At 37.2% G+C, this 27808-nt stretch overlaps 1 protein-coding gene across 1 annotated transcript in view; it reads right to left on the reverse strand.

Moving 5' to 3' along the window:
* Window positions 1-316: 316 nt before the first annotated feature.
* The window catches only part of TOPBP1 (DNA topoisomerase II binding protein 1), a gene marked incomplete at both ends in the record, with an annotated part of 69383 nt that continues 41891 nt past the window's right edge, over window positions 317-27808 (reverse strand). Inside the window, 14 exons of the mRNA XM_079705603.1 lie at window positions 317-460; window positions 11215-11376; window positions 11514-11603; window positions 14561-14698; window positions 15238-15401; window positions 17303-17414; window positions 17654-17820; window positions 18673-18889; window positions 20293-20489; window positions 22078-22180; window positions 22298-22447; window positions 23254-23377; window positions 26185-26294; window positions 26387-26560. Of these exons, the coding sequence (XP_079561729.1) occupies window positions 317-460; window positions 11215-11376; window positions 11514-11603; window positions 14561-14698; window positions 15238-15401; window positions 17303-17414; window positions 17654-17820; window positions 18673-18889; window positions 20293-20489; window positions 22078-22180; window positions 22298-22447; window positions 23254-23377; window positions 26185-26294; window positions 26387-26560 (2052 nt within the window). The remainder of the gene's footprint in view (window positions 461-11214; window positions 11377-11513; window positions 11604-14560; window positions 14699-15237; window positions 15402-17302; window positions 17415-17653; window positions 17821-18672; window positions 18890-20292; window positions 20490-22077; window positions 22181-22297; window positions 22448-23253; window positions 23378-26184; window positions 26295-26386; window positions 26561-27808) is intronic.

The following is a 27808-nucleotide window of genomic DNA, read 5'->3' on the forward strand; positions in this document are numbered from 1 at the left end:
TCCACTAAGCTACAGACTCAGATATTTACAAGAAAATAAATAAACAAAAAGCCCTTTACACATGTCAATATGATTTAATGACAAGCTAGCTGAGGAGTTGCACTTTGTTATTTTAGGTTACTTTCCATTCAGGAACAGTTAATACTTCAATGATTAAAATTTCAGGTGTTAAAAACCAACTTCAAGCAGGGTCATTGTTACACTGAAGCTGAATTCTTCAAGTTCTTGTCTTTAAATTACTATACAAATCCATCACAGTTACATTCAAGTTATTAATTAAAAACACATTTAATGTTTGGTAACTGAGTAAATACAATTACTGTACTCTAGGTCGTTTGATTTTATTTTTCTCTCTAGGAGCTTTCCTCTTTTGTGAGAATCCAGGCCCAGGTTCCTTATTATTCTGAAGAAATGAAACAGCTTCTGGTAGACAGTAATTTTCTACTTGAGGAGGGGATTCCTATAAAAGGGGGTAAAAAAACCAACATTGTTCATTTTTTTCAGATTTCAAACTGTTAATTAGGTAATAGATTCCTTTACTCTGCTTTATGAACAAAAAACTTAAACATTTGTCTTTCAAGGTAGCTATTTAGCACTTGTCACCTTTAGTGAACAGATCCTGTGTAACAAAATTTCACCTTTTATCAGAAAAATGAGTTTATAGCTCAGGCAGAGTGGGGCTAGCTCAGATCTTAATGGTTTCATCTGTAAAATATGGATTAAATACAGAATATGGAAAATATGGTAAAATACACTTAATAGCTATCATTTAACTGTGAGATGTTATGTTTAGTGTAAATTTTTGAAAATCTTTGAATGGAATGGGATGAACTCCCCTTTTCATTTTTTATGGCTTTTAGTCTGAGGAGAAGCCCCTGTTTGTGTCATGTTGACTGGCTAAAACTCTAACAGAAAACTCTGAAGAACCAGAGGACAGAATGGCAACCACAGCACTAGAAAATAAGGTAGGAAATTCCAGAAAGTTTGGGAGGAGCTCCAAACTCTGTGTTATAAATGCTGACCAAATACTTGCTTGACCCCTAAATCATGTATGTGCAGAGACTCAAGGTAAGGCTCAAAGAACCCAACTAAGGTTTGAGCTGCCACTCACTGCGGAAGGTCAGCCAAACAAACTGCCTGCTAAACAAATAAAATGGTCCTCTTCAGAAGAACATGACAGGATCTAGTCTCTACAACTGATCTGTAATTTCTAGGATACATCCAAAATTACTATACATGTGAAGAAGCAGAACATGAACTATTCTGAAGAAAAAACAATCACTCCCCAAAATGGAAATACTTAGGTATCAACTTAAGAAAAAAATATACATATACTGAAAATTACAAAATGCCCATGAAAGAAATTAGACAACCTAAATAATTAGAGATTAGTCCTCAGTGACTAAAAGACTTCACATAGTAAAGATGTCAAACACTCAAACTGATCTGTAGGTTTAATGTAATTCCTATCAAAATCATAGCAAGGTATTTTTATAGACAAACAGGCTTATTTAAAAATTTACATATAAAGATACAGGCAAAAAAAAAAAAAAAAAGTACAGGCCCCAGAATAGCAACAATTTTGAAAAAGAGGAATAAAGAGGAAGGAATCACTACCTAATATTAGGACTTATTATGTATACAGTAATTAAGAGTCTTGCAGAGGGAAAGACACATAGATTGATGGAACAGAACAGAGGATGCAGAAATAGACCCACACAAAATGCACATCTGAATACTGACCAAAGTGCAAATGCAACTAAGTGGAGTATAGTTCTTTCAACAAATGGTGCTGGAGCAACTGGACATTCTGAGGCAGAAAACCCCTCAACCAACCTCCTAACAACTTTGACCTAAACCTTACACCTCTACGTATTATCAGACATAAAAGTAAAAACTACAAAACCTTTTTTAAAACTTCTGTTTTGCAAAAATTCCTGTTAAGAGGATAAAGGTAGGGGATCCCTGGTGGTCCAGTGGTTAGGACTCAGTGCTTCCACTACTGGGGGCACCGGTTCAGTCCCTGGTTGGGGAACGAAGATCCTGCTAGCTGTGTGGCTAAGCCAAAAAAAAGAAAAAAGAGGATAAAGGTAAACGGATGAATACATAAGCCACAGACTGGGAGAAAATATGTGCAAATACATATCCAACAAGAGACGTATCTATTACAAACAACTCTCAAGCGTAAAAGAAACAATTCAATTACAAAGTGGACAAAAGACATGAAGAGACATTTCAAGGAAGAGGATGTGAACATGGCAAATAAGCACACAAAAAGATGTTCACTTTGATTAGCCATTAGGAAAATGCAAGTTAAAACCACAAGAGAAATCATAGACCCAATGAAATGGCTAAATAAAAAATGACAACTAAATGCAGATGAGGATACAAAGAAACTGGATCACTCATACATTGATGGTGAGAATGTAAAATATGTCCACTTTGTAAACACACTCTTGAGCATTTATCCCAGTGCAATGAAATCTTATATTCACATATGAAGCTGTATATAAACGGAAACAACCCAGATGTCCTTCAATAGGTTAATGATTAACTGTGGTACATCTGTACTACTCAGCAATAAAAGGTAATAAAAGTATTCAGTGTTGCATAAGAATGCAACAATCTGGATGAAACTAAAAGGAATTTTACTGAGTGAAAAAAGCCAATTGCCAAAGTGTACACACTATTATTAATTCCATTTATTTAAGATTAAAAAAATGAAGGATTCTTGTAGTGATAGAACTGTTCTGTATCTTGACTGTGGCGACAGATACATGAACTTACACATGATAAAACTGCAGAAATCTAAATACACAAATATACATGAATAGAAGTAAAACTGGGGAAATCTGAATAAGCTTGGATTGTATAAAGCCAATATCCTGGTTGTAATACTGTACTATAGTTTTTGCAAGATGCTACCCACTAGTGTAACCTGGAGAAAGTGTACATGGAATCTCTCTGTATTATTTCTTACTACTGCATGTAAATCTACAATTATTTCCAAATAAAAAGTTTAAAAAAGTAACAGGGGCTTCCCTGGTGGTGCAGTGGTTGAGAGTCCGCCTGCCGATGCAGGGGACGTGGGTTCGTGCCCCGGTCTGGGAAGATCCCATATGCCGCAGAGCGGCTGGGCCCATCCACAGCAGTGAGAGGCCCGCATACCGCAAAAAAAAAAAAAGTAACAGAACATCTTGCTCATGACCCAGATGTTGGAAATAGTAGACAATTCCAACATAGCTATTATAACTGTTCTTAATGATATAAAGGAAAATATGCTTGAAATGAGTGAACAGAGGAAATCTCAGCACAAAAACAGAAACCACAGAAAAGAACCAAAGAGATTTTAGATATAAACAAGTAATACTTTTTAAAAAACTGTGTTGGGTCTTCACTGCTGCGCATGGGCTTTCTCTAGTTGTGGCAAGTGGGAGCTACTCTTCGTTTCGGTGCGCGGGCTTCTCATTGCAGTGGCTTTCTTGTTGTGGAGCACGGGCTCCAGGCACACAGGCTTCAGGAGTTGCAGCATGTGGGCTCAGTAGTTGCGGCATGCGGGCCCTAGAGCACACAGGCTTCAGTAGTTGTGGCGTGCAGGCTCTAGAGCACAGGCTCAGTAGTTGTGGTGCACAGACTCAGTTGCTCTGTGGCATGTGGGATCTTCCCAGACCAGGAATTGAACCTGCGTCCCCTGCATTCGCAGGCAGATTCTTAACCACAGCACCACCAGGGAAGTCCAAAAATATAAGACTTAAGTCAAAGTCTCACTGGATAGGATTAAGAGCAGATGAAAATAACAGGAAAAAATCAGTGAAGTTGGAGATAGATACACAGGAATTGGGCAATCAGAAGAACACAGAGAAAAATAATTGCAAATAAGTGAATACAGGCTTAGGGGCCTGTGGGACAATATCAAAAGAGTAACATGAGTAACTGAATTCCCAGACAGAAAAGAATGAAGCAGAAAAAATAGCAGAATGAAGAAATAATGCCCCAAATTTCCCAAACTTGGTGAGAGACATAAGTTTAAAGAAGCTTTGTGGATAACAATCAGGATTCATACAAAGAAACCATACCTGGAAATATAAATGGTTGAAAATCAAAGTTGAAGAGAAAATCCTGCGAACAGCCAGGAGAAAAATGACACATTGAATAAAGGGGAACAATTCAAATTACCATTAACTTCTTATCAGAAACAATGGAGGCCTTAGGACTTCCTCAGTGGTCCAGTGGTAAAGAGTCCACTTTCTAATTCAGGGGACGCAGGTTCGATCCCTGGTCAGGGAACTAAGATCCCAGATGCCCTGGGGCAACTAAGCCCGGGCGCCTCAACGAGAGAGCCCGCATTCCACAAAACTACAGAGCCCAGGCACTCTGGAGCCCCCATGACACAACTAGAGAGAGAAAAAAACCCACACACCACAACGAGAAGCCTGTCTGCCACAATGAAGAGCCCATGCCACAAAGATCCTGCATGACTCAACGAAGATCCCAAGTGCCACAACTAAGACCCAATGCAGCCAAAAAATATTATTTATTTTAAAAAATAAATATTTTTTAGAAAAGTAAAAAGAAAAAGAAACAAAGGAGGCCAGGAGAAATGAAGTCTTTATTAAAGTACCAGAAGAAGAAAAAAACCCCAAATTCTATATCCTGCCAAAAATCTTCAAGAATAAAGGTAAAATAGACATTTTCAAAAAAAAGAAAAAAAAGAAAACTAGCATTGGTCCTCATCATATTTGTACTACAAATTAAAGAAAGTTCTTCAGGCTGAAGGAAAATGATACCAGATGGAAACTTAGATCTTCAGAAAAAAATATCAGTCAAAATGGTATATATTAAATATAAAATACTTTTTTCCTTTTTGATTCCCTTAAAATACATTGGATTGTTTAAAGCAAAACTTACTTAAAGTATAACACTGTACTGTGGGGCTAAAACAGATAGATGGGCCAGACGTTAAATATTTTAGTAGTTGCAAATTTCTGTTGCGACTACTCAACTCTGCAGTTGTAGTGCAAAAGCAGCCAAAGAGAATATGCAAATGTATGAACGTGGCTGGGTTTCAATAAAACTTTATTAATAAAACAGGCAGTGGGCTGGATTTGGCCTGTGGGCTACAGTTTAACAGCCCTTGGTTTGAAGAACAGGGGAAGCAAAGGAATCTATATGGTTCAAGATTTCTGCATTTTATGCAAAGTGGCACAATATTAACTCTAGGAAGATTATGAAAAATTAAGGAAGTATATTGTAATCTGTAAAGCAAAACACTCCCACCCCTCCAAAAAAAAGCAGAGAAGTCTTTGCTTTAAAAAGACAATGGAGGGTCTTCCCTGGTGGCGCAGTGGTTGAGAATCTGCCTGCCAATGCAGGGGACATGGGTATGAGCCCTGGGTAGGGAAGATCCCACGTACCGTGGAGCAACTAAGCCCATGCGCCACAACTACTGAGCCTGTGTCCTCTAGAGCCTGTGAGTGACAACTACTGAGCCCACGTGCTGCAACTACTGAAGCCTGTGTACCTAGAGCCCATGCTCCGCAGCAAGAGAAGCCACAGCAATGAGAAGCCCACTCACTGCAACGAAGAGTAACTCCTGCTCTCCACAACTAGAGAAAGCCCTTGTGCAGCAACGAAGACCCAACACAGCCAAAAATAAATAAATTTTAAAAAAAAGAGAGACAATGGAGGGGGCTTCCCTGGTGGTCCAGTGGTTAAGACTCCACACTCCCAATGCAGGGGGCCTGGGTTTGATCCCTGATCAGGGAACTAGATCCCATGTGCAGCAACTAAAGATCCTGCAAGCTGCAACAAAGATCCCGCACAGGGCAACAAAGATCCCCCATGCCACAACACAGCCAAATAAATATTTTTTAAAAAAAGACAATGGATGAAATGAAACTCTAAAAAATATTAAATACCAAAAAAAGCAAGAAAAGAAGAACTGAGGAACAAAGAACTGAAGAGACAAACCAAAAACAAATGGCAAAAAAAAAAAAATACAGTATCAGTAATTACATCATGGACTAAACATTCCAGAGAATAAAAAGCAAGGCCCAACTATATCCTGTTTACAAAAAAGCCATTTTAAGTATAAAGACATAAATAATTTAAAAATTAAAAAAACTCAGAAAAAATTTAACCAAGGAGGTAAAGCATCTGTAAACTGAAAACTGTAAGACACTGATGAAAGAAACTGAAAAAGATACAAATAAATGAAAAGATAATCTGTGCTCATGGACTGGAAGGATATTGTTAAAATATCCTTACTATCCAAAGCAATCTACAGATTCAATGCAATCCCTATCAAAATTCCAATGGCATTTTTCAGAGAAACAGAACAAACAAACCTAAAATTTGTATGGAACCACAAAATATCTCAAATAGCCAAAGCAATGTTAAGAACAACAAACTTGGAAGCATCATGCTCCCTGATTTCAAACTATATTACAAAGCTATAGTAATCAAAATAATATGGTATTGGCACAAAAACAGATCAATGGAACAGGCTAGAGAGCCCAGAAGTAAACATATGCATACATGATCAATTAATTTACGACAAAGGTGCCAAGAATATACAACAGGGAAAAGACAGTCTTTTCGATAAATAGTGTTGGGAAAACACATGCAGAAGAATGAAACTCGACCACTATCTTACATCATACACAAAAATAAACCCAAAATGGATTAAAGACTTGAACATAAGACCTGAAATCATAAAACTCCTAGAAAAAAACATAGGCAGCAAGCTCCTTGACCCTGGTTTTGGTGATGATTTTTTTGGATTTGACACCAAAAGCAAAGGTAACAAAAGCAAAAATTAACTAGTGAAACTCTATCAAACCAAAAAACTTCTGCAAACCATCAACAAAATGAAAAGGCAACTTATCAAATGGGAGAAAATATTTGCAAATTATATACCTGATAAGGAGTTAATATCCAAAATATATAGAGAACTCATACAACTCAACAGCAAAAAAAAAAAAAAAAAAAAAATCTGATTAAAAAATGGGCAGATGATCTGAAGAGACATTTTTCCAAAGAAGACATACAGATGGCCAACAGGTACATGAAACGGTGCTCAACACACCACTAATCAACAGAGAAATGCAAATCAAAACCACAATGAGATGCCACCTCACAGCTGTTAGGATAACTAACGTAAAAAAGACAAGAGATAACACACGTTGGCAAGGATGCAGAGAAAATGGAACCTTTGTGCACCATTGGTGGGAATGTAAATGGTGCAGCCTCTCTGGAAAACAGTATGGAGGTTCCACAAAAAATTAAATACAGAACTACTATATGGTCCAACAATTCCACTTCTGATATTTATCCAAAGGAAACAAAAACACTAACTCGAAGATATCTAATAGCCAAGATATGAATGTACAGCAGTGAATGAATGGATAAAGAAAACTGTTATGTATACACACACACACACACACACACACACACACACACAAAACAGAATATTATTCAGCCATTAAAGAGGAAATCCTGCCAATTGCGGCAACATGGATGGACCTTGAGGGCATTATGCTAAGCAAAAAAAGTCAGACAGAGAAATATAAATACTGTATGATCTCTTGTAAGTGGAATCTAAAAAAAAACAAAACCCTCAAAACTCAATAGACACGGATAACAGACTGGTAGTTGCTTGACAGAGGCAGGGGCGTGAGGGGTGGGCAAAATGGATAAAGGTGGTCAAGAGGTACAAATTTGTTATAAAATAAATAAGCTGTGGGAATATAATACACAGCATAATGGTTATAGTTAATAGTACTGTATGGTATATTTGAAAGTTGTTGAGACTCAATTTTGGAAGTTCTCATCACAAGATTAAAAAAATTGTAATTATGTGTGGTGATGGATGTTAACTAGACTTACTGCGTAGATCATTTCGTAAAATATACATATACTGAATCATTCGTTATTTTGGACACCTGAAACTAACGTTATATGCCAATTGTATCTCAATTCAAAAAAAAAAAATGGTGGCCAGACTCATCATTTAGGCAGATCAGAAGACTCCCCTTTGGATAAAAATGAAAAAATTCAAGAAGCACATAAAGTTATGAATCTAGGAGAGGTGTCCAATAACTAGTTCATCCACACCATCTCACCCAGCTCAAAATGGACAAGACCCAACTGTGCTCAGTACTTCTAATCAGCTTTTTACCCCGTTTTTTTTTAAAGTGATATTTTAAAAAATTAATTATTTATTTTTATGTTTGGCTGTGTTGGGTCTTCATTGCTGTGTGCAGGCTTTCTCTAGTTGCGGCAAGCGGGGGCTACTCTTCGTTGCGGTGTGCGGGCTTCTCATTGCAGTGGCTTCTCTTGTTGCGGAGCATGGGCTCTAGGCTTGCAGGCTTCAGTAGTTGTGGGACATGGGCTTAGTTGTTCTGCAGCATATGGGATCTTCCCGGACCAGGGCTCGAACCCGTGTCCCCTGCACTGGCAGGCGGGTTCTTGACCACTGCACCACCAGGGAAGTCCCTACCCCCTACTCTTAATCATGGACAGAAAACCAAGAATTACTAGATATCTGATAAATTCCTCTAACATGGAAGATAAAAACCCAGATAAAGGAAAAAACACAGCTTGGTGGAAATAGAAACTATGCAGAGATAAGAAAACTTAAAAAAAATACATCAATAAATCCTCTGAGAGCTTACAGAAGGTATTAATCGATGAAACAAGAAAACATTAAAACAATAAAATATAAATTCAAAAAATGAAAACAGGGACTTCCCTGGTGGTGCAGTGGTTAAGAATCCGCCTGCCAATGCAGGGAACACGGGTTCGAGCCCTGGTCCCGGAAGATCCCACATGCTACGGATCAACTAAGCCCATGTGCCACAAGTACTGAGCCTGTGCTCTACAGCCCACGAGCCACAACTACTGAAGCCCGTGCGCCTAGAGCCCGTGCTCCACAACAAGAGAAGCCACCACAGTGAGAAGCCTGTGCACTGCTGCGAAGAGTAGCCCCCACTTGCCACAACTAGAGGAAGCCTGCGCGCAGCAACAAAGACACAATGCAGCCAAAAATAAATAAATAAAATAAATAAATTTATTAAAAAAAATGAAAACAGGTCTAAAACACGATAGCAAAATGAAGTTGATAGAATATTGAACTGCAAGAATCTCTCAAAAAGATAAAAATAAATGAAAAGTAATAAAATCTAATATACAAATAGCAGAACTACAGAAGGAGAGAACAGAAAGTGGAAAACAAAACCCTCATCATTGAAATCATTCAAGATTTCCCAGAACTCAAAGATAGAAGTTACCAGACCAGAAAGGGCCCAAGTGCCCAGCATAATATAAACAGATCCTCATGAGAGTGTATCATTTTGAAATTTCATAAAACTGGGGCAAAAAAAGAACTTCCTAACTAGATTACAGCTACATATAAAGGATTAAGCATCAGATGGCTTTAGACTGCTCAATGGCAATACTAGAAGCAAAGAGACAAAGAATCAAAAGTCTAAGAGAAAGCAGTTTCCAACCTAGAATTTGATGCCCAGCCAAACTATCAGTCTAGTAGGAATGAGAATAGAAAAAAGAATTTCCACACATAGAATGTCTCAATTTACCTTCCATGTGTTCCCTCTCAAGAAGTTACGAGAAGAGACCTCCATCACAATGAGACGGCAGATCAAGATGACATGCGATTCAGAAACAGGAGATTCAACAGAAAAGAGACAAATGGTGGTGAATGGAGCTTCTGGGACGATGGCAGTGTACAGAAGTAGACAGAGGGTGACAACCAGACTGCAGCAGTGTGACTGAAGACATGCTGAAGGCTGTCATCACCAAGATCTCTGCAGCCACCACACCTAGTTTCTAAGCTGAAGTCAGAACACTGGGGTGAGCCTATCTCAGAGTCCTATCTATGCTTGGCGTATCTTGGCCATGAACCTGATGAAGCTGCTGCTCTCCCCTCCTTAGCCTGCTGCTTCACGCTATAGAAGTGTTCTGTTTCGACCTACTCCTGAGAGCTAGAGATAGGCAACAATAAGCTCAGATGCAGAAATACAGAGCAGCTCACTCCCCCAATGTGTTTCTCCAGACATCTAGTATTTGACACACATTACAACCCTGAGAAAGGCAGGGACATGAACAACCGGGAAGGAGCAACAGGGAGCTCCTATGGGACTAGCAAACTTCTATTTCTTATCCTGGGCACCTGAATGACATTTTGCTATTCTTTAACCAGGACATATTTTCTATACACTCTTTTTTATGTAAAAAGAAAAAATACCCCAAAATTATAGCACATGTGCAAGTTTAACACAGCACAAGTTTAAGCAATTAATCTATGTTGGGTCCCATCTTAGATGGCAGCTGTATCCCTGAAATGATCAGGAATTTCTGGAGGAAAGAGGTATGGGAGGTTCTCTACATTCCCCCAATCCCTGCCCTTTTCCCAGTGGGTAATATTTTAAAACCTCATGTCTCAACAAATAGAGATTTTTAAAAAGTTATTTAGATGTTCAAGGAGAGCTAGTACTGGTTTACTAAGTCCTAATCAATACACCCCACTGCTTTATGACAGAGGCTTTGCATGCATGTTTCAGGCACTCCTATTAAAAGCTGGCCAACTTCCAAACACAAGCAGCAACAACCACAAAGCAGGTTAGTTTTGGCTTCCCCCTACTTCTACACTAATCTGTTTGAAATCCTTTGTTGTAAGACATTTAAAATCATGTGTCATATCTTGCTGATTCCTGATGGCATTTTAGGCACTCTGGTGTCAGGAAGATTTTTCTTTGCCCATTCAAATCACCCAACATAGGCCAATTCTGAACAGGAGTATAGTGAGCCCTCCATGTAGTAAGTGCTTCATTTCCCTTACTGTCTAACACAGGTATTTACAGTGTATCAAAACAAAAGGTCAAGGAAATTTAAAAAGGACCCTTGGGTAAATGTTTCTCCTTGGACTCGTGGAATCAATTTCTGCTTTCTTTATATTCCAACATTTTAGAGGGTGCTTTGAGAGGTATCCAGATTTTTATACCTGTTTCATATTTAACTTCTAGGCTAAATGTTTACATAGGTTTTCATTATTTTAAAAAATAGACTGAAACTGAAAGGGGCTGAATGGGGAAGACTAACAAGAGATTAACATTCTATGAATAACAAGCCAAGGGGACTCTATGCATATAAGCACACTTCTAGTGGCGAGGAGGTCAAGGACAGGATCTTACAAACCTGCATAAGAAAATCAGCAATGTATTCCGTTTTCAAGCAGTACACATTCTGGGCAGCAGCTTCTGCTATATTAACTCCCAAGTCATCTGGTTTTAGTTTATGAAAGTCAGAAAAGAGATGTGTAGCTTCTTTAAATAAAGATACAGAATGACCAGGTAGCACCTAAGGAAAAAACAAAAAGCATCACAATCTATCAGTGTTTCAAAGCAGTTCAACTGTATAATCTACACATAAAGGATTACCATCTCACAAAGCACAGAAAATCAAGAATTGATCACAGCAACCTTGTCGATACAAACCTTTGCTCCTCCTGACTGAAGAAGGCGTTTGAATCCTGCTTCTCGGGACTGATCAACATGTAAAATAACCTTCCACCCACTAAACGCCCCCTACAAATAAAAAAATAATCAGTGTTGAAATTATTTGGAAAAATAAATGACAAAATAATACAAAAAATACATTATTTTCTCTGTCAATGAATAATCTTATAATATTTACTTCTGATGAACACACTGATAACTATCTTGGTCAGAATACTCTGAAACAGCCACGGTGTCTGGCACACAGTAGGCCATCAATAAATACTTGAAGAATGAAGGAAAATGATTTAATGATTAGGTAACATTAAAACAAAGCAACGTGACATTTGTTTAGTCTTTTCTACTATTTTTTTCTTACAACTAATCAAAGGTAGAGCCTAAAGCACGGCTTCTTAGATGAGATGAAGCCTCCAGTTAATATTTGTCTTGAAAATGTTTACAAATTTGAAACATAAAATATTTAAGTACAGAATTAACAATTAACAGAAGCCAGTGGAATTACTTTAAAAGAAAGGGAATCAAGGCTAACAGGGACTTGGAGACAGCAGAGAACTCAGAATATAACACAAAAGTTGATATAACTCAGGTTCTTAACCTTTTTGTGAGCCATGGACCCATTTGGAAGTCTAGTAAAACCTATGGATCTGTTCTCTAAATAACTTTAAAAAAAATAACAGCTTTATTGAGATGTAATTTCCATACCATATGAATGTTTTTTAAATGTCCAAAATAAAATACAAACTATTACAAAAGAAACCATTTTATTGAAAAGTATCAAAATATTTCAAAATTTGTGACATAACAATAGACGTGCTTCTATATTAAACCCATCATAGGGTTGAAAATACAGTTTAGTCAAAAATGCACTACGGGACTTCCCTGGTGGTCCAGTGGTAAAGAATCTGTCTTCCAATGAAGGGGATGCAGGTTCGATCCCTGGTCAGGTCCCAGGGATCCCACATGCCACGGGGCAACTAAGCCCGTGTGCCACAACTACTGAGCTCGCATGCCTCAACAAGAGAGCCTGCGTGCTGCAAACTACAGAGCCCACGTGCTCTGGAACTCACGCGCCACAACTAGAGAGCCCATGCACCCTGCGTGCCACAACTAGAGAGAAGCCCGCACGCCAACGAAGAGCCCATGTGCTGCAATGAAAGATCCCGCGTGCCTCAACGAAGATCTCATGTGCCACAACTAAGATCCAACACAGCCCCCCAAAAAAGCATTTAAATACAACTAACCTACTGAACATCATAGCTTACCAGCCCAGCCTACCTCAAATATGCTCATAACACTTATATTAGACTGTGGTTGGGCAAAATCATCTAATACAGAGACAATTTTATAATAAAGTGGTTGAATATCTCATGTAATTTATTGAATACTATACTGAAAGTGAAAAACAGAATGGTTTTAAGTGTATCGGTTGTTTACCCCCATGATCACGTGGCTCACTGGGAGCTGTGGCTGCTGCTGCTGCCCAGTATCACCAGAGAATATTGTACTGCATAATGCTAGCCTGAGAAAAGACCAACATTCAAAATTCAAACTATGGTTTTTACTGAATGTGTATCATTTTTGCACCATCATAAAGTCAAACCATCACAAGTTGGGGAGGTCTGTATGTACTATTTTAAAGTTGTGACAAACATAAACAGTATTTCAAGTTGCAATCATAATGCAACCAAAAATATCTGATTCCTGTGGGGCAAAATCATAGTACTGTTAATAGTGTTGCAATTTGTTGCCTAGACTTACAATGAAGGAAATGTTAACTTTCAATTAGAGGTTAGTAAAAATAAGGATGTATTTCTTCCTCCATCCAAAGTGGAAGCCTTCCTGGATCCCAATGTTCATTGTAGCGCTATTTACAATAGCCAGGACATGGAAGCAACCTAAATGTCCACCAACAGAGGAATGGATAAAGAAGATGTGGTACATATATATGATGGAATATTACTCAGCCATATAAAGGAACAAAACTGGGTCATTTGTAGAGATGTGGATGGACCTAGAGGCTGTCACAGAGTGAAGTAAGTCAGAAAGAGAAAAACAAATACCGTATATTAACGCATATATGTGGAATCTAGAAAAATGGTATAGATGAACTTATTTGCAAAGCAGAAAGAGAGACACAGATGTGGAGAATAAACGTATGGATACCAAGGGGGGAAGGGAGGGGGTGGGATGGATTGGGAGATTGGGATTGACATATATACACTACTATGTATAAAACAGATAACTAATGAGAACAGAATGTATAGCACAGGGAACTCTTAGTGCTCTGTGGTGACCTAAATGGGAAGGAAATCCAAGGAAGAGGGGATATATGTATACATGTGGCCGATTCACTTTGCTGTATAGCAGAAACTAACACAACATTGTAAAGTAAGTATACTCCAATAAAAGACAAAACAAAACAAAACAAAACCAAAGTGTATATAGCCTTCCTGAATTTGATCTATAAAACTCCTTTGGGGGCTTCCCTGGTGGCGCAGTGGGTGAGAGTCCACCTGCCGATGCAGGGGACACGGGTTCGTGCCCTGGTCTGGGAAGATCCCACATGCCGCGGAGCAGCTAGGCCCGTGAGCCATGGCCGCTGAGCCTGTGCATCCAGAGCCTGTGCTCCGCAACGGGAGAGGCCACAACACTGAGAGGCCCGCGTACCGCAAAAAACAAAAAAACTCCTTTGGGAGAGTCTGTGGACCCCAAGTTGAGAAGCCCTGAAGCTGGATGCTAGAAAGACTCTTTGGAAGAAATACAGTATGGGTCACATTTTACACATATAAATGATTTTTAAGAGAGCTATCAACATTATATATATCTTACTGTTGATCACAATTAGAAGAATTAGGAATCAACACTAAGCTCAATTTAGAATGTCCAAATTAAGTATATCAATCAAGGGATAAAAGACAAGTAGAATTTTCTTATTTTGGCAAGCACATTCTCTGAAAAAAAAAATCTGGACTAGTCATGACATCGAATGCCATTTATACTACCTACATAGTTATATACGTTAATACCTCAATAATGCCTGATTCTTGTCTTTGCTGGATTTTCTTCCTCCATCTCATTGCTGCAAGTGCTAGTTTTCGTTGCTGTACACTGATTCCAGTCAAAACATCAAGTATGGAACTACTTCCCCATTCATAGTCTTCTTCCTAGAGAATTAGTCCAACAAACTTTTGAGTTCATACAATATGTCCTCAAAGAATCCACAATCTAATAAGAGTTACAAGCTATACATTCCATTCCTCTAAATACAGAGGATACTAAGTAAGCATCAGTTTATGAGCATGGAGGAAATGTAGATTAATTTGGCTTCATATGAAAGTCAAGTACATCTGGCTTTTAATTAGAAATCAGAAGAATATTGCATACATTTCTAAGAAACAGATAACTATGTCTTAGCAATTGGTAATAGATTATTGGGCTTCACCTACTGTAAGATGAACTTCACAGAAGGACATGGTCTCAGAGGAGGTATGTATTAACAGCTTGATTACCTGTCTACACAGGCGAGATCCCTGAATGATCTTGATTGAAAACTTCAAAAAGTACATGATAGGTATTACTGCAATGGTCAGTTAGGAACCAAAATATTTCAAATAATTAGCTTAATATTTTATGTGCTGGAATCAGCTATTAAGACCTTTACTTTTAAAGAAAAACAACCCTTCGCGTGAATTTGCATACACACCAGCATGAAGCGCCCAGCAGTCCTGCAAGCTTCAAGGTAGGAGCGATGGAGCACCCACTTCCCAGCTGCCACAGAAGCTAAATACTTCTCGTTGCGAAGTGGATGTCCCACAACAATGTGTGTACAGTTGGGATCAAAGCACTGCTTCTCAATCACTAATCCACCTTGATTAGAAAAAAATAGGTACTTTATTGATTCTTAACTTTTCCTGAGGGAAAATGTACCTCAACTATGCAGAGGAATTATTTATAAACAAAATGCACCAATAAACAAAACCTCTAACATACTTTACATATATTTTTTTAATAAAATAATGTTTATTATGAAAATTTTAAATCCAACAGTAGATAAAACAGTAAAATGAACCCCCATACACTGGCTACCTAGGTTCTAAAATTATCAAAATTTCACCATCCTTACTTCAAACTACCCCCTTTTTTGCTTAACCATTTTAAAGCAAATACCAGATATCATTTTAATTTATCCCTATGTATTCAGTACGCATCTCTAAAATACATGGAAATTTTCTCATACAGCTACAATGCCATTATCAGATCTAATATAATTAACAAAAATTCTTTGCTCTCTCAATGCTAAATCCTCGTTCAAAGTGGGAAACTACAGACTAAAAGCAGAAGAAAAGATTTTTCTTCTGCTTTTAGTGGAAATAAGGTCAGCAGACCAACACAGAAGCTTGGGAGGAAAACACTAGGTAAATAGAGATGAAGAAGGTGGGAGCTGAACCCTTTTCTCAGATATGTATTATGAAGTCTGGCTTTGAGGACAGAAGAAGGCATACGTAAATGTAAGCTTATGTAAAGCATGGCTTTTGATTACACTTCAGAGGTTAGGCAGAGTATCAAGAACTTTCTAAGATTTCAACAAAAAATGGAACTCCACTCATGCTTTACAGATGACTCTAATAATAATAGCAACAAGACCTTTTGAGCACTTACTATATACATGCCAGGGACTGTTGGAAGTTGAAAGTATTAACTCATTTAATCCTCACAACTCTATGAACGTACTATTGTTATGTGCAATTTACACATGAGGACACAGGTACAGAGTAAGTCACCCAGAATCACAGTGACAAAAGAGCAATAGGTAAAAATTCCATTATTAATATCAATATCTAACTCTACATAACAAATTTATTCTGTGACTGACAGAAAAGTTCTCCACATCCTTAAAAGGATAGCACTAAATGACATTTAATCTTTTCTTGATGATTCAGGGCCACTATTAAAAATAACCATTATTTCTTAATGTTTTCTCTAGGTCAAGCTGTCATATTAAGTTCTTTCCAGTAATGTTCTTAACTCTATAGGGCTGCTTTGTTCGATACAGTAGCCACTAGCCACATGTGGCTACTGAACACCTGAAGCACAGCCAGTCCAAGTTGAGATGTGCTGTACGTGTAAAATATATCCCAGATTTCAAAGACATAGTAAGAAAAAAAGGTAAATTATCTCACTGATATTTTATACTAATTACACATTGAATATAATATTTTGCATATACTAGGTTAAATATATATTTTAAATTAATTTCACCTCTTTCTTTCTACTCTTTAAAATGTAGCTCCTAGAAAGTTTACTTTCCTAGTATGCTGCCTTCAGAATGGTGTCAGATGGAGAGCCTGACAACTAGTGGAATAAGAATGTCACATGAGGAGGAGCTCCTGTCTGGACGTCACTGTACCTTCAACTTCATAAAAATGTAGTTTTAATCATATTTTAAGTCTATAATTCCATGGATTTTGTCCAAGGTTTCAACAATGAACAAATGCTCAAAGCAGCACAAGATTCTTAAACCTTAATGGTTGGTTTCAATTTAAATCTTTAAATCCTATGACCCAGTGACTTTAGATTTAGATTAGAGCTTTATAAAATCAAGAGCTTTATAAAATCTACTGGTGACTCAGTGTATGGCCTGAGGCAAGTTACCCATCTTTTTAATCTCAATTTCCACAGCTTACAAATGATATCAATAATTAGCTACATTTGACTTCCAAATAAGGTTACTATATGGGACATTTTTGACCTAAGTAAAATACTTGTACCTAGTTTTTCAATCAGATGACAATAATCAATACGTTCTTGAGGATTCAGAGATGACAACTGAAATATGTACTGTTTTTTTAAGTCTTCGTGAGTCTCCTCTATCGTTATAATCTGGAATGGAAGAGTTTATTTTAGAAAAAATTAACATTAAAAAAGTTATCAGGCCTATGGTTCTTTTATAGTGACATTTTACTTAGTCTTCTGAGTTATCAAATATAGAAATAATAATAGAGTGCAAAGAAATGCAGTTTTCAACATTCGACGAACCCTTGATATTGATATCAATAAATTCTGAATGCAGCATAAGAGCAATATCCAAAGCCTTATCACCAAACTAAGGATAAACGAACCTTTTCTCTAGGGTGTGGAGCCACAGGTGGGTTGGCTAGGGGGAAGGCAATACTGGGGGCTTGAGGCGTAGGGATCAGGTGGCTGTCTTTTATTGGAGTTTCCAGTTCTTCAGAGATCGGGTGTTTCGGGGCTTCAGTCACACATATGTTCTCAGGATCACAGACAGCTGAGGGCAATAAAATGCTGCAGTGTGATGTTATCCAAATACGACTAAGAACAAAGTCTGGGCAATATTCTCATCTGTCTTAGCCAAGATGAAATTAAACACAAATTCTGGAATGTAAAAAGCACATGCAAAAAAAGTAACCTATTTCTAGAGCTTATAATTAAATGCAATCAGTTAGCTTTAAAAGGGCAAATGGCTTATCTGTGGGTTTCCTAACCCTTTCTTTAAGTACCACGCTCTCACCAGTAAAATGTAAACAAAATTTTAAAAATGAGAGCAATTCTACATCTGAAGAAAATCAGAAGCAGAGATAAATCTATATATCTAGTATAGAGAAATAATCATGTGAAAGAGAAAGTGGGGGGAAATGACCAATGATGAGAGATGGGAAGTATTTTGCTTTCAAGGTAAAAGTCCAAGGAAGAAAAAAATAGGGAATTCAGAAAGAAACACATACAACTCCAAATGTAGGTATGTGCTGGGTGGAATTCAGAAGAAGACTTAAATGAAAATAAGATGACTGGAAGAAAAACCAAGCATTAACTACACAACGCAAAAAGGACTGGAAAAATGTACGGGGAAAAAAATGCCTAACCCTAAATTTCCAAATTTAAGAATCAAAATATATTTTTCAATTTACTGATAAATTACCTCAATTTATAATTATTTTTCTGATTTCTTAAAGTTTAAACCCAAATCTAAGGTTTGGGTTTAAACTTAAAACATCTAGTGAGTTTTTCATTTGCATGTACAATTCAGAGAACCACAGTAACCACAGGTGCTTATCTGTTTATTGTCAAGCGGTCAACATGTACCTAATACAAACAACTAAATAGATTTCTTTCTCGTTACCCTGTTCAGCAAGTTCTGAATCATGTAAAGGCTCCTGGAAAGGAGAATCCTCCAATTTTTTAACATCAGCCGGAAGCTCAGAGTATTGTGTGGGACAACTAGGCCACTGCAAGTTGCTGGCAAGTCTTGCTCTCTCTTCCCTGGCTGTAGGGTCATCCCAAATGATCTGTTCATTTTGGGAGGGCTCTGTGTTGACATCAGGTACTGTTTGACGAGACTGCCTAAGGAATAAAAGTCACAATTTTAGTAATGGATAGCCATAACAAAATCCACACTCATAAATTCTGTAAGTCTTGTAAATTGGTGGTTCACCTTTATATGTCCACCATCTAGCACATAGTAAGCACTTGAAAATGCTTATTGAATAAGTGAACTTTGGGAAATTTTTTATTTTTAAAATGTTTCTTCCAGAAACTTATCTGTTTTACCTAGAAAATGAAATACATATTTTGACTGAATGTCCATATATTTAAAACTTCAAAGGGGGAGTTTACTGTCAAGGAATTTTAAAAAATTCTAAATGATTAATGCTTTTAAAAAGGGATTTCTCTTAATTATATAGGCTTAGGGTAACGTGGTAATGTTTAGAAACCTGGTTACTTTGCTGACCAGTCAATAGTTGTATTTTTATCCCTGGAAATAGTAAGAACTATAATTACACAGGAAGTGTACTATCTACAGGCTGCCTTAAAAGCAGGTCCTTTTGGCTACTGGTAACCGAAACTCCCAGAGTCTAAGGTAGAACAGCCTTACAGTGAACTAGGGTGAAACATGTTTTTATGGTATAACTGCAACAATTCCACTGGAAAGTAAATAGAATTCCAATATCTTCCTTCAATGTGTATACTGAATATTTCAATTCCATATATATATGGAATCTTAGTAAAAATAATTTGCCAAAGCTGATGGTACTCCCAAAGTGTTCATTTGCCTCAAATACAAGGAAGATGGCCTTTTATTCTCAGAGCATATTTATTTACTCTGACTTTGACACAAGATTTAGGCTCTCTAAAATGATACATGATCTAGTCCATTAAACAAAAAACCATTTTTGCTCAGTACTCAGATAAAAGAAATAGCCTCGTGAAATATACAGTTAATGTAGATAAATGCACAGTTCAATTAATTCAAGATATAAGTACTATAATTCATCAGTTAGAGATTTTTCTATCAAGGAAAAGATGAAGTTATTCTACTGAACTTCAGTCACACCACACTAAGATCTGTAATCACCTTCCCTAGAAGATAGATTTATAAAGAGAATACAAAACACATGTAGTTCCAATAAGAAATAACTGCTTAAATATATATATACACACATATATATGCACTTACTGTTTAATACCAATATTATTTAATTCTAATACTAAGAACTGAGGGGACTATCCATTGAATCCATTTCAAACAAGGCAAACTGGATCTTAAAATCATTTCTTTCTCAGGGGAGGTAATAAAATGTATTAATCATGCCTCGCTGGAAGCAGTTGCTTCGTATGGAATAAACCTCTGCTTCCTGTCCCCAAGTAAGAATTCTAGAACTGCCTGGAACAAGAGAAGGAAGAAGGAAAAGTCAGGAAGGAAGGGAGGAAGGAAAAGCTATCCTGCCTCAGCGACAGGTACGGACCTCAGTGCCTCTAGGACTCTGCTTCGTCCGCTGCGGGCAGAGCGAGCGCTGTCAGGCGTTGAAGAGGCACTGTTACAACGACTTCTCGAAAGGGAAGTCCTCTGCCCTTGGGGTTTCACCAGTGAAGTTGCAGACATTATCTCCTGCAGCTGCTTTTGAAAGTTCTCTCTCATCTCCAAGGTCTGTGTCAGAGCTTGAAACAAACAGAAATACACCAATCAAGGTAAGTTTCTCCTTTCTATCATGCCTATTCACATTAACTATTTTGTCTAGATTTGGTTGAACATAAATTTATTAACTTGACATTTATCAGATACTTACTATAGGCTATAGTAATGTACTAAGACTATGAATCCTGCAGAACATAAAGGCAACCATTACTACGAGGACTGTAGAGGAAATAATCAGGAAGCCCTTTGCAGACACTGTGCTAAGACCCACAGTCGTCATCCTTTTGTAGAGCTCCCTGCCTGCTTCTGACCCTCTCATGTTCTGTACTACACCAAGGTACATTACAGTCATTTATGATTTTCCCCTATGGTCCTCAAAAACACAGACCACACCATACTTATCTTTGGTTTCCTTGTAGACTAAACATTGAAGTAGGTACTAAATAAAGATTTTTGGAATGAACAGAGTGGGACTAACTAAAAAGGTAAATCATAGACAGGGAAAGCTATGGTAGGGTGAGAAAAATAGAAAATATTAATCCATTAAAAACAGGACACCTATAGATATAAGGTTATTCAATGATGCACTCTTTATAACAGCAAGAAATTAGAAATAAACTACATTTCCATCAACAAGGAACTGGCTAAATAAAGTGGGCCATTCATACTGTGAATACTATACAGTTGCCAAAAAAAGGGAAAATGACTGAAAAAGATCCTATGTACTAATAAAGACACTCCACAGGTAGAACCGTTAAATAAAAAGATCAGGATCAAAGTATAAAACAGAATATACAATAGTCAGTATTTACATATTTTTTTTAAAAGTGGGGAAGGAGAAAACTTATATATTTATTTTTGGCTGTCTTGGGCCTTTGTTGCCACGCACGGGCTTTCTCTAGTTGTGGCGAGCAGGGGCTACTCTTCGTTGCGGTGCACGGGCTTCTTATTGTGGTGGCTTCTCTTGTTGCGGAGCACGGGCTCTAGGCGCACAGGCTTCAGTAGTTGTGGCACACAGGCTTAGCTGCTCTGCGGCATGTGGGATCTTCCCAGACCAGGGCTCAAACCCATGTCCCCTGCATTAGCAAGTGGATTCTTAACCACTGCACCACCAGGGAAGTCCCAGAAAACACGTTTGATTGTATGCATAAAATAGCTCTAGAAGGCTCCATAAGAAAATAACATCAGAAGGGTGGGAGGAACTTTTCACACCTCCTTCTGTACCTTTAAAACCATGTGAATTTATGTTAAAATATATTGTGCACATAATAAAACTTTTTGAAAGTCACTGAAAGGAACTGAACCAAAGGACAAATGTTTAAAAAATTACCAACTCCACCTACCTTTAATAGAATAGGGCTGTGTCACACTAACTCTGTAAAATACCTAGTTCCACACATTTCACAGGTTTCACACTTAAATCACTTAAAGCTTTGTTAACTATTACTTAATGATTGGCATGGAACCTCAATTCAATCCTCAAATATATGCTTTACTTGTATTTAGCAACATAGAAAAAAACTTTTATTTGTCCATCTGATGCAAAGGAATCATTCCATATTAAAGATACATATTTATAAATTTTTTTATTTGTAATTTAAAATATTTTACCTCCTTTAGAGTCATTCCTTCCATTTCCATTTGATGTTGCTGGTTCTTTATTACTGGTGGTCATACTGTCTATATCATTTTCTTCTATGGGCAAATGATCTGGCTATTGAAGGAGAAAAATTACCACTTCTCAAACCAAGCCCAGTATAAGGTTTCACAGCAATATATGATTGTACATTCAGCTTAAAGAGGGGGTAAATGTATCATCCATATCATCTACCTCATCATCCTTCGTTGTCAAATCAGCTGAGAGTAGTAGTCGGTTATTACAAAGTCTGCCATCTTGCACTGCACTGATATCCAAGCTCATTTTGGGATTATAAGTATGTGGATAAAGAGATTCAGGAAGATGTTTATACTCCTGGGCACACTGCAATACAATGGTGTGCTTTAAAACAGGACTGAAAAAAAAATCTTAGCAAATAAGTGATGTCAAGTAGAATAAAGACAGCTAATACATTATGTTCTAAGATGGCAAGAGTCCACAAAATTAAAGTTTTGAAAAGTACTTTACACTTAAAAATTCCATCAAATGACAAACTGTCCTCACTTTTTAAATGTCATGTCCACTAAAGTATAAAATCTAATTCTATTTCTATGCTTTTGCCAAGGTATCTATCACATTCCAGGCAATACCCAGAAAGGAAAGGAAAGGGAAAAAGAGGAAAGAAAATAAGCTGTATTGGCATGCTAAATTAATTCTCCTCAAATTATTATAAAATTTCCTTTCATACCATTTTTTTTTTTTTTTGCGGTACGCGGGCCTCTCACTGCTGTGGCCTCTCCCTTTGCGGAGCACAGGCTCTGGACGTGCAGGTTCAGCAGCCATGGCTCACGGGCCTAGCCGCTCTGCGGCATGTGGGATCTTCCCGGACCGGGACACGAACCCGTGTCCCCTGCATTGGCAGGCGGACTCTCAACCACTGTGCCACCAGGGAAGCCCTCATACCATTTTTAATTAGCAAAAAGAATCAGAATCTGAAAGAGTACCCATTAAAGACTCGTTAAGCATTTAAGGATTAAAGATCTTAATTTTTTGATGCCAAAGATATGAAATGTGTAATTAACTAAGGTTATCGAACTTGTTTACATACAAAGAAATGGGTTTGTGCCTTGAAATACTGTTTACATGCATTTTCATTTAACAGGGAGGGGAGGGAAAAAAGTATGGCTTACTTCTAAAAGCCAGTGCTCTGAAACAATGTGTATTCCTCTTTCTTTTACAGATTTATACTCCCGATTAGTGTCATTTGGTCTCCCTTGATAAATGAAATGAGTCACTGTCTCATCAAAACTCCACCTGGAACAAGCAAACACACAAAAAAATGAATACCTGAGAGAAATAACTACATTCGTTTAAGATGATCATTACTGTCTATAAACAGAATACTCTGACCTTCTCAAAACTTTCAAGAACCAGAGTAAGCAAAAAACATTAAGTGACAGGCTCCACTTTCACTGTCAAATTTTATACATATATCTCTAGGTATATAAATGCAGAGATATATTTAGAAGGATATTCTTTTTTTTTTTTTTTTTTTTTGCGGTAGGCGGGCCTCTCACTGTTGTGGCCTCTCCCCTTGCGGAGCACAGGCTCCGGAGCACAGGCTCAGTGGCCATGGCTCACGGGCCCAGCCGCTCCGCGGCATGTGGGATCTTCCCAGACCGGGGCACGAACCCGTGTCCCCTGCATCGGCAGGCGGACTCTCAACCACTGCGCCACCAGGGAAGCCCTAGAAGGATATTCTTGAAAATATTACTTTCCTTTGTATACTTTTCTAAATTTTCAATTTTCTTTTATAATATCATTTTATAAAGGTGATATAACAATAAAAGTATTTCCAAGTTAATGAAATAGCAAAGCATCCAATCTGTCCTCCAGTTGTTGGCAGCCACTATTCACTGTCCATTTTGCTCTGTGCCCCATAACACACTGTGTACTTTACATAGCATTATTTCATCCATTCCTCACAACAATCCTAAAACAATGTATTTATCTTACTCATTTAACGGATAAGAAAACTGAAGGGCATGGTTAAAGCAACCTGTTCAAGGATATTCAGTGAATAAGAGGTAGAGCCAGTTTTGACTTCAAAACTCACACTCTTGGCTATTACATTATGCTCCTGGTTTCCTTCCATTTAATATGTTCTTGATTATTTTAGGAAAATAATCTAAAAAACGTAAAATATGTCATCCTTCAAAAGATCAAGTAAAAACCAAGGAGGAAATAAAAATTGTAATTCTAAATGTAATCACCAAAATAAAGGGGGGTTTCTCTTTATGGATACCTAACATACTTCCCATTTCCTAAATAAGAAAGATCTCTGAACTTTTTTTTTTTTGGTCATGTCGCTCGGCTTGAGGGATCTCAGTTCCCCGACCAGGGACTGAATCCTGGCCACGGCAGTGAAAGCCCAGAATCCTAACCACTAGACCACCAGGGAACTCCTATTTCTGAACTTTTTAAATAGCCAAGTTAAACAAATTAAGAAGGAATATTCCCTCCTAAATTATATTATAAACATTCTATTTCTCACTGCCCACGTGTCCTTAAAAATAATAGTGAAAAACCCCTTGCTAATTGAATTGCCAGTCTTTCTAATAATTGTTTCTATTTCTGCTGTGAGGTAAAACAGTAAAATGTAAATAAATTATCAAGATAATTTTTTTAAAAAAGGAATATCTTTTGCCTGAATCATCTTGGTTTACTACTATCCGACTCCACTGTGATAATACAAAAACTGTGCCTTTTAGTCCTTCAAGAACAGACCATCAATGGCTGTAGACAGTAAATGTAGATAGATCAGGAGTTGGCAAACTTTTTCTTTCTTTCTTTCTTTCCTTTTTTCTTGGCTGCACTGTACAGCATGCAGGATCCTAGTTCCCTGACCAGGGATGGAACCTGTACCCCCAGTAGTGGAAGCACAGTCTTAACCACTAGACCACCAGGGAATTCCCAGGACTGGCACTTTAAATCTTATAGAAACACAAGTCCTATATGTTCCTTTTAAATCTTACATCAACTCCACATCCAAACGGAATACCGAAGGAAGCATTCAATTTTGACAAATATGTATACTCTCATAGGGCTATTGTGAGAATGAAATGAGATAATACTTGCCTCATACTAAGTACTCAGCAACTAGTAATAGGTAATATAAATATAATAGTAATATATAATATTAGATAATTACATAATTATTATAGAATAATATATCTATAAAATAGACAATACAAATAATAGTTATAATAAGTAAGAAAGCTTTACCCTTCGACAATAGATGAATTAAACACTAAGGTGCTTATAACTACCACAGACCCATTTTATTTTTACATTCTCCTGATCTAATTTCTTTATCAAAAAGAAAGATAACTGAAATGACTTACCAAAGGGAAAGATAATCATATTCCTCAAACTGTTTGTTACTTGTAAAACCAATCATTATGCTATCTATGAATGGCTGAAAACAAGTGATCAAGAAAGCAAGCACCACAGACAATGAAGGAATACAATCAATTCAGGATTGGCCGGAATAGGCAAGGGTCTCTCATTGCCTGATACTGATGCCATTTATGCTAGAGACCTGTCTCTAGTTTGGCTGTCAGTTTGAGAGTGGATCTGATAAACCATGTCTCCAAAGTAGTAAAAATGATAGAAATTCAAACATCCTCAAAAAGACACTTTTAATTCAGGAATGCTGCAGTACTTAGTACTACATACAGAAAGGCTCTAATTTGAAAATCACTAAGAAACATGCTTAATGTCAGACCTAAATGTATTACTAGACTATAAACTCCTTGAAGACAAGGATTTTTTTCTAGATTATACTCATTCATGGATCCCAAGTTTTTAGAAGAGTGGCACAAAATAAGTTCTCATATATTTGTTAAACATGCCCTAAAAACAAACTTGTAAGAGTGAATTAATACGGCAGAGAATATTTTAAAAGGATGTGCTAAATTAAAAGTCAATTAGAGAGATTTTGTAGATAATATGACAAACTAAAAGTCAAAATAATGTTTTTTGTAGATGCTCACAACAGTTTTAGGTTTCCCTATAAATTTAGGCCATATCACCACCAAACAGAAAGATGAGCCAACTACCTGTAGTCTGCACCTAGAGAGGCTGCAATCCCATTTAGTTCACTCTGCTTCTTACTGAGTTTTTTACTAACACATACCACTACCTTGTGAAGTGGCTTTGGAGCTTCTTCCTGCCCATGGAAAATAAAAGAAACAGATCAACCATTATTGTTTTAAGTGTTTTTTATCTAAAACTTCCTTATAATGAGAGATTTAATTCTACCTTTTCTGACTGGGCATCTTTCAGTTGAGGGCTGGCAGAAAGAGCGACAGTATTTCGAGAGCTATTTGCCAGAGCAAGTTTCAAGTTTCTGACGATGACTTCCGAGAGTGGTGTACTCAGTTTCCTCTTCTGCTGGCTGGGACCTCCTGGAGTTTCCAAGGCTGCAAGTGCATCCTGTATGTATGGAGGGGGAGAGGGAGAAAGGAAGAGAGGAAAAGGAGAAGAAAAGGAGAGAGAAAGGAAGAAGAGGGGAGAGAAGGGAAGAGAGAGAGGTAAACAGCATAAGGAAAGAGGGAGAAAAAAGAGGTAAAGAGAGAAAGGGAATAATCCTCAATATTCATTGGATTATAGTTTTAACCTCCTCCAGTTTTCCTCTAAACAACAATCAAAAGACTGAACTAGTATCTATTATGAAGAAAAAAAATTTCATACTGTCCAGCAAATTAGTTCAAAGAGACTGACAAGCTTACATTTTCAGCAGCACTTACCACATTTGTCTGATCTTAGAGTTGAAGTTGGTTAAAATTAATGATACCAAAAAACAAAATAAACGAACAAGTAAACAAACAAAACACACAGACGGAAACAAGTAAGGATGGATATAAACAAGACATGAACTATAAAGAAGGTTAAAAAGTTAGATTGAGCTGAGAATTGTGAAAAATCTTCAAAGGTACAAAATGTATTCCTGTTCCCAAGCCACCCACAATTCCCTCGTGAGCAGAGGCCACTGCTGTCCAGGGCTCGTGCTCATTCTCTTTCCCATCTACATAGTATTCCATGTATACAGCAGAAGGTATTTAACCAGTGCTCAACTGATGAATATTTAGATTAACAATCTTTTGCCAGTATAACGATGTAGTGAATAACCTTGCACACACACATTTTGCACCCACAAGAGTAAAGGGAACCATTTAAGCAAAATGTGCACACCAACACTGACATTCTCATGAGCAAAGCATTAGTGTTTCCCAACATGCTTGACAGCACAGTGGGTAATCAGATTTTTCTTTTTTGAGAATCTGATAGGTTAAAAAATATATCTGCATGATTTAATTTTCCATCCTCTTATAATGAATGAGATTAAACATCTTCATGCATATATAATATTTCTATTCAATTTTTTGTGACATATCTCTTCCTATCCTTTGCTTATTTTCCCATTGGGTTATTAGTCTTTTTAAAATATCCACTTGCCTAAATATATCTGTATATATTTTTATGCACATATATACCCACTATGATATGCACATATTTGTTCCCAATTTGTCATTTGTCAAATTTTTGCCATGGAGAATTTTTTTTAAAACACTTTTATTGCATATTTATAAAATCTCCATAGTTGAATGTAGATAATTTTTTTAGTGCTGTCAAATTCATATGAATCTTTTATTTCTTTTGGTATTATGTTACAGTTAGAAA

Source organism: Hyperoodon ampullatus, assembly GCF_949752795.1.
Source record: "Hyperoodon ampullatus genome assembly, chromosome: 5".
Classification (NCBI taxonomy): domain Eukaryota; kingdom Metazoa; phylum Chordata; class Mammalia; order Artiodactyla; family Ziphiidae; genus Hyperoodon; species Hyperoodon ampullatus.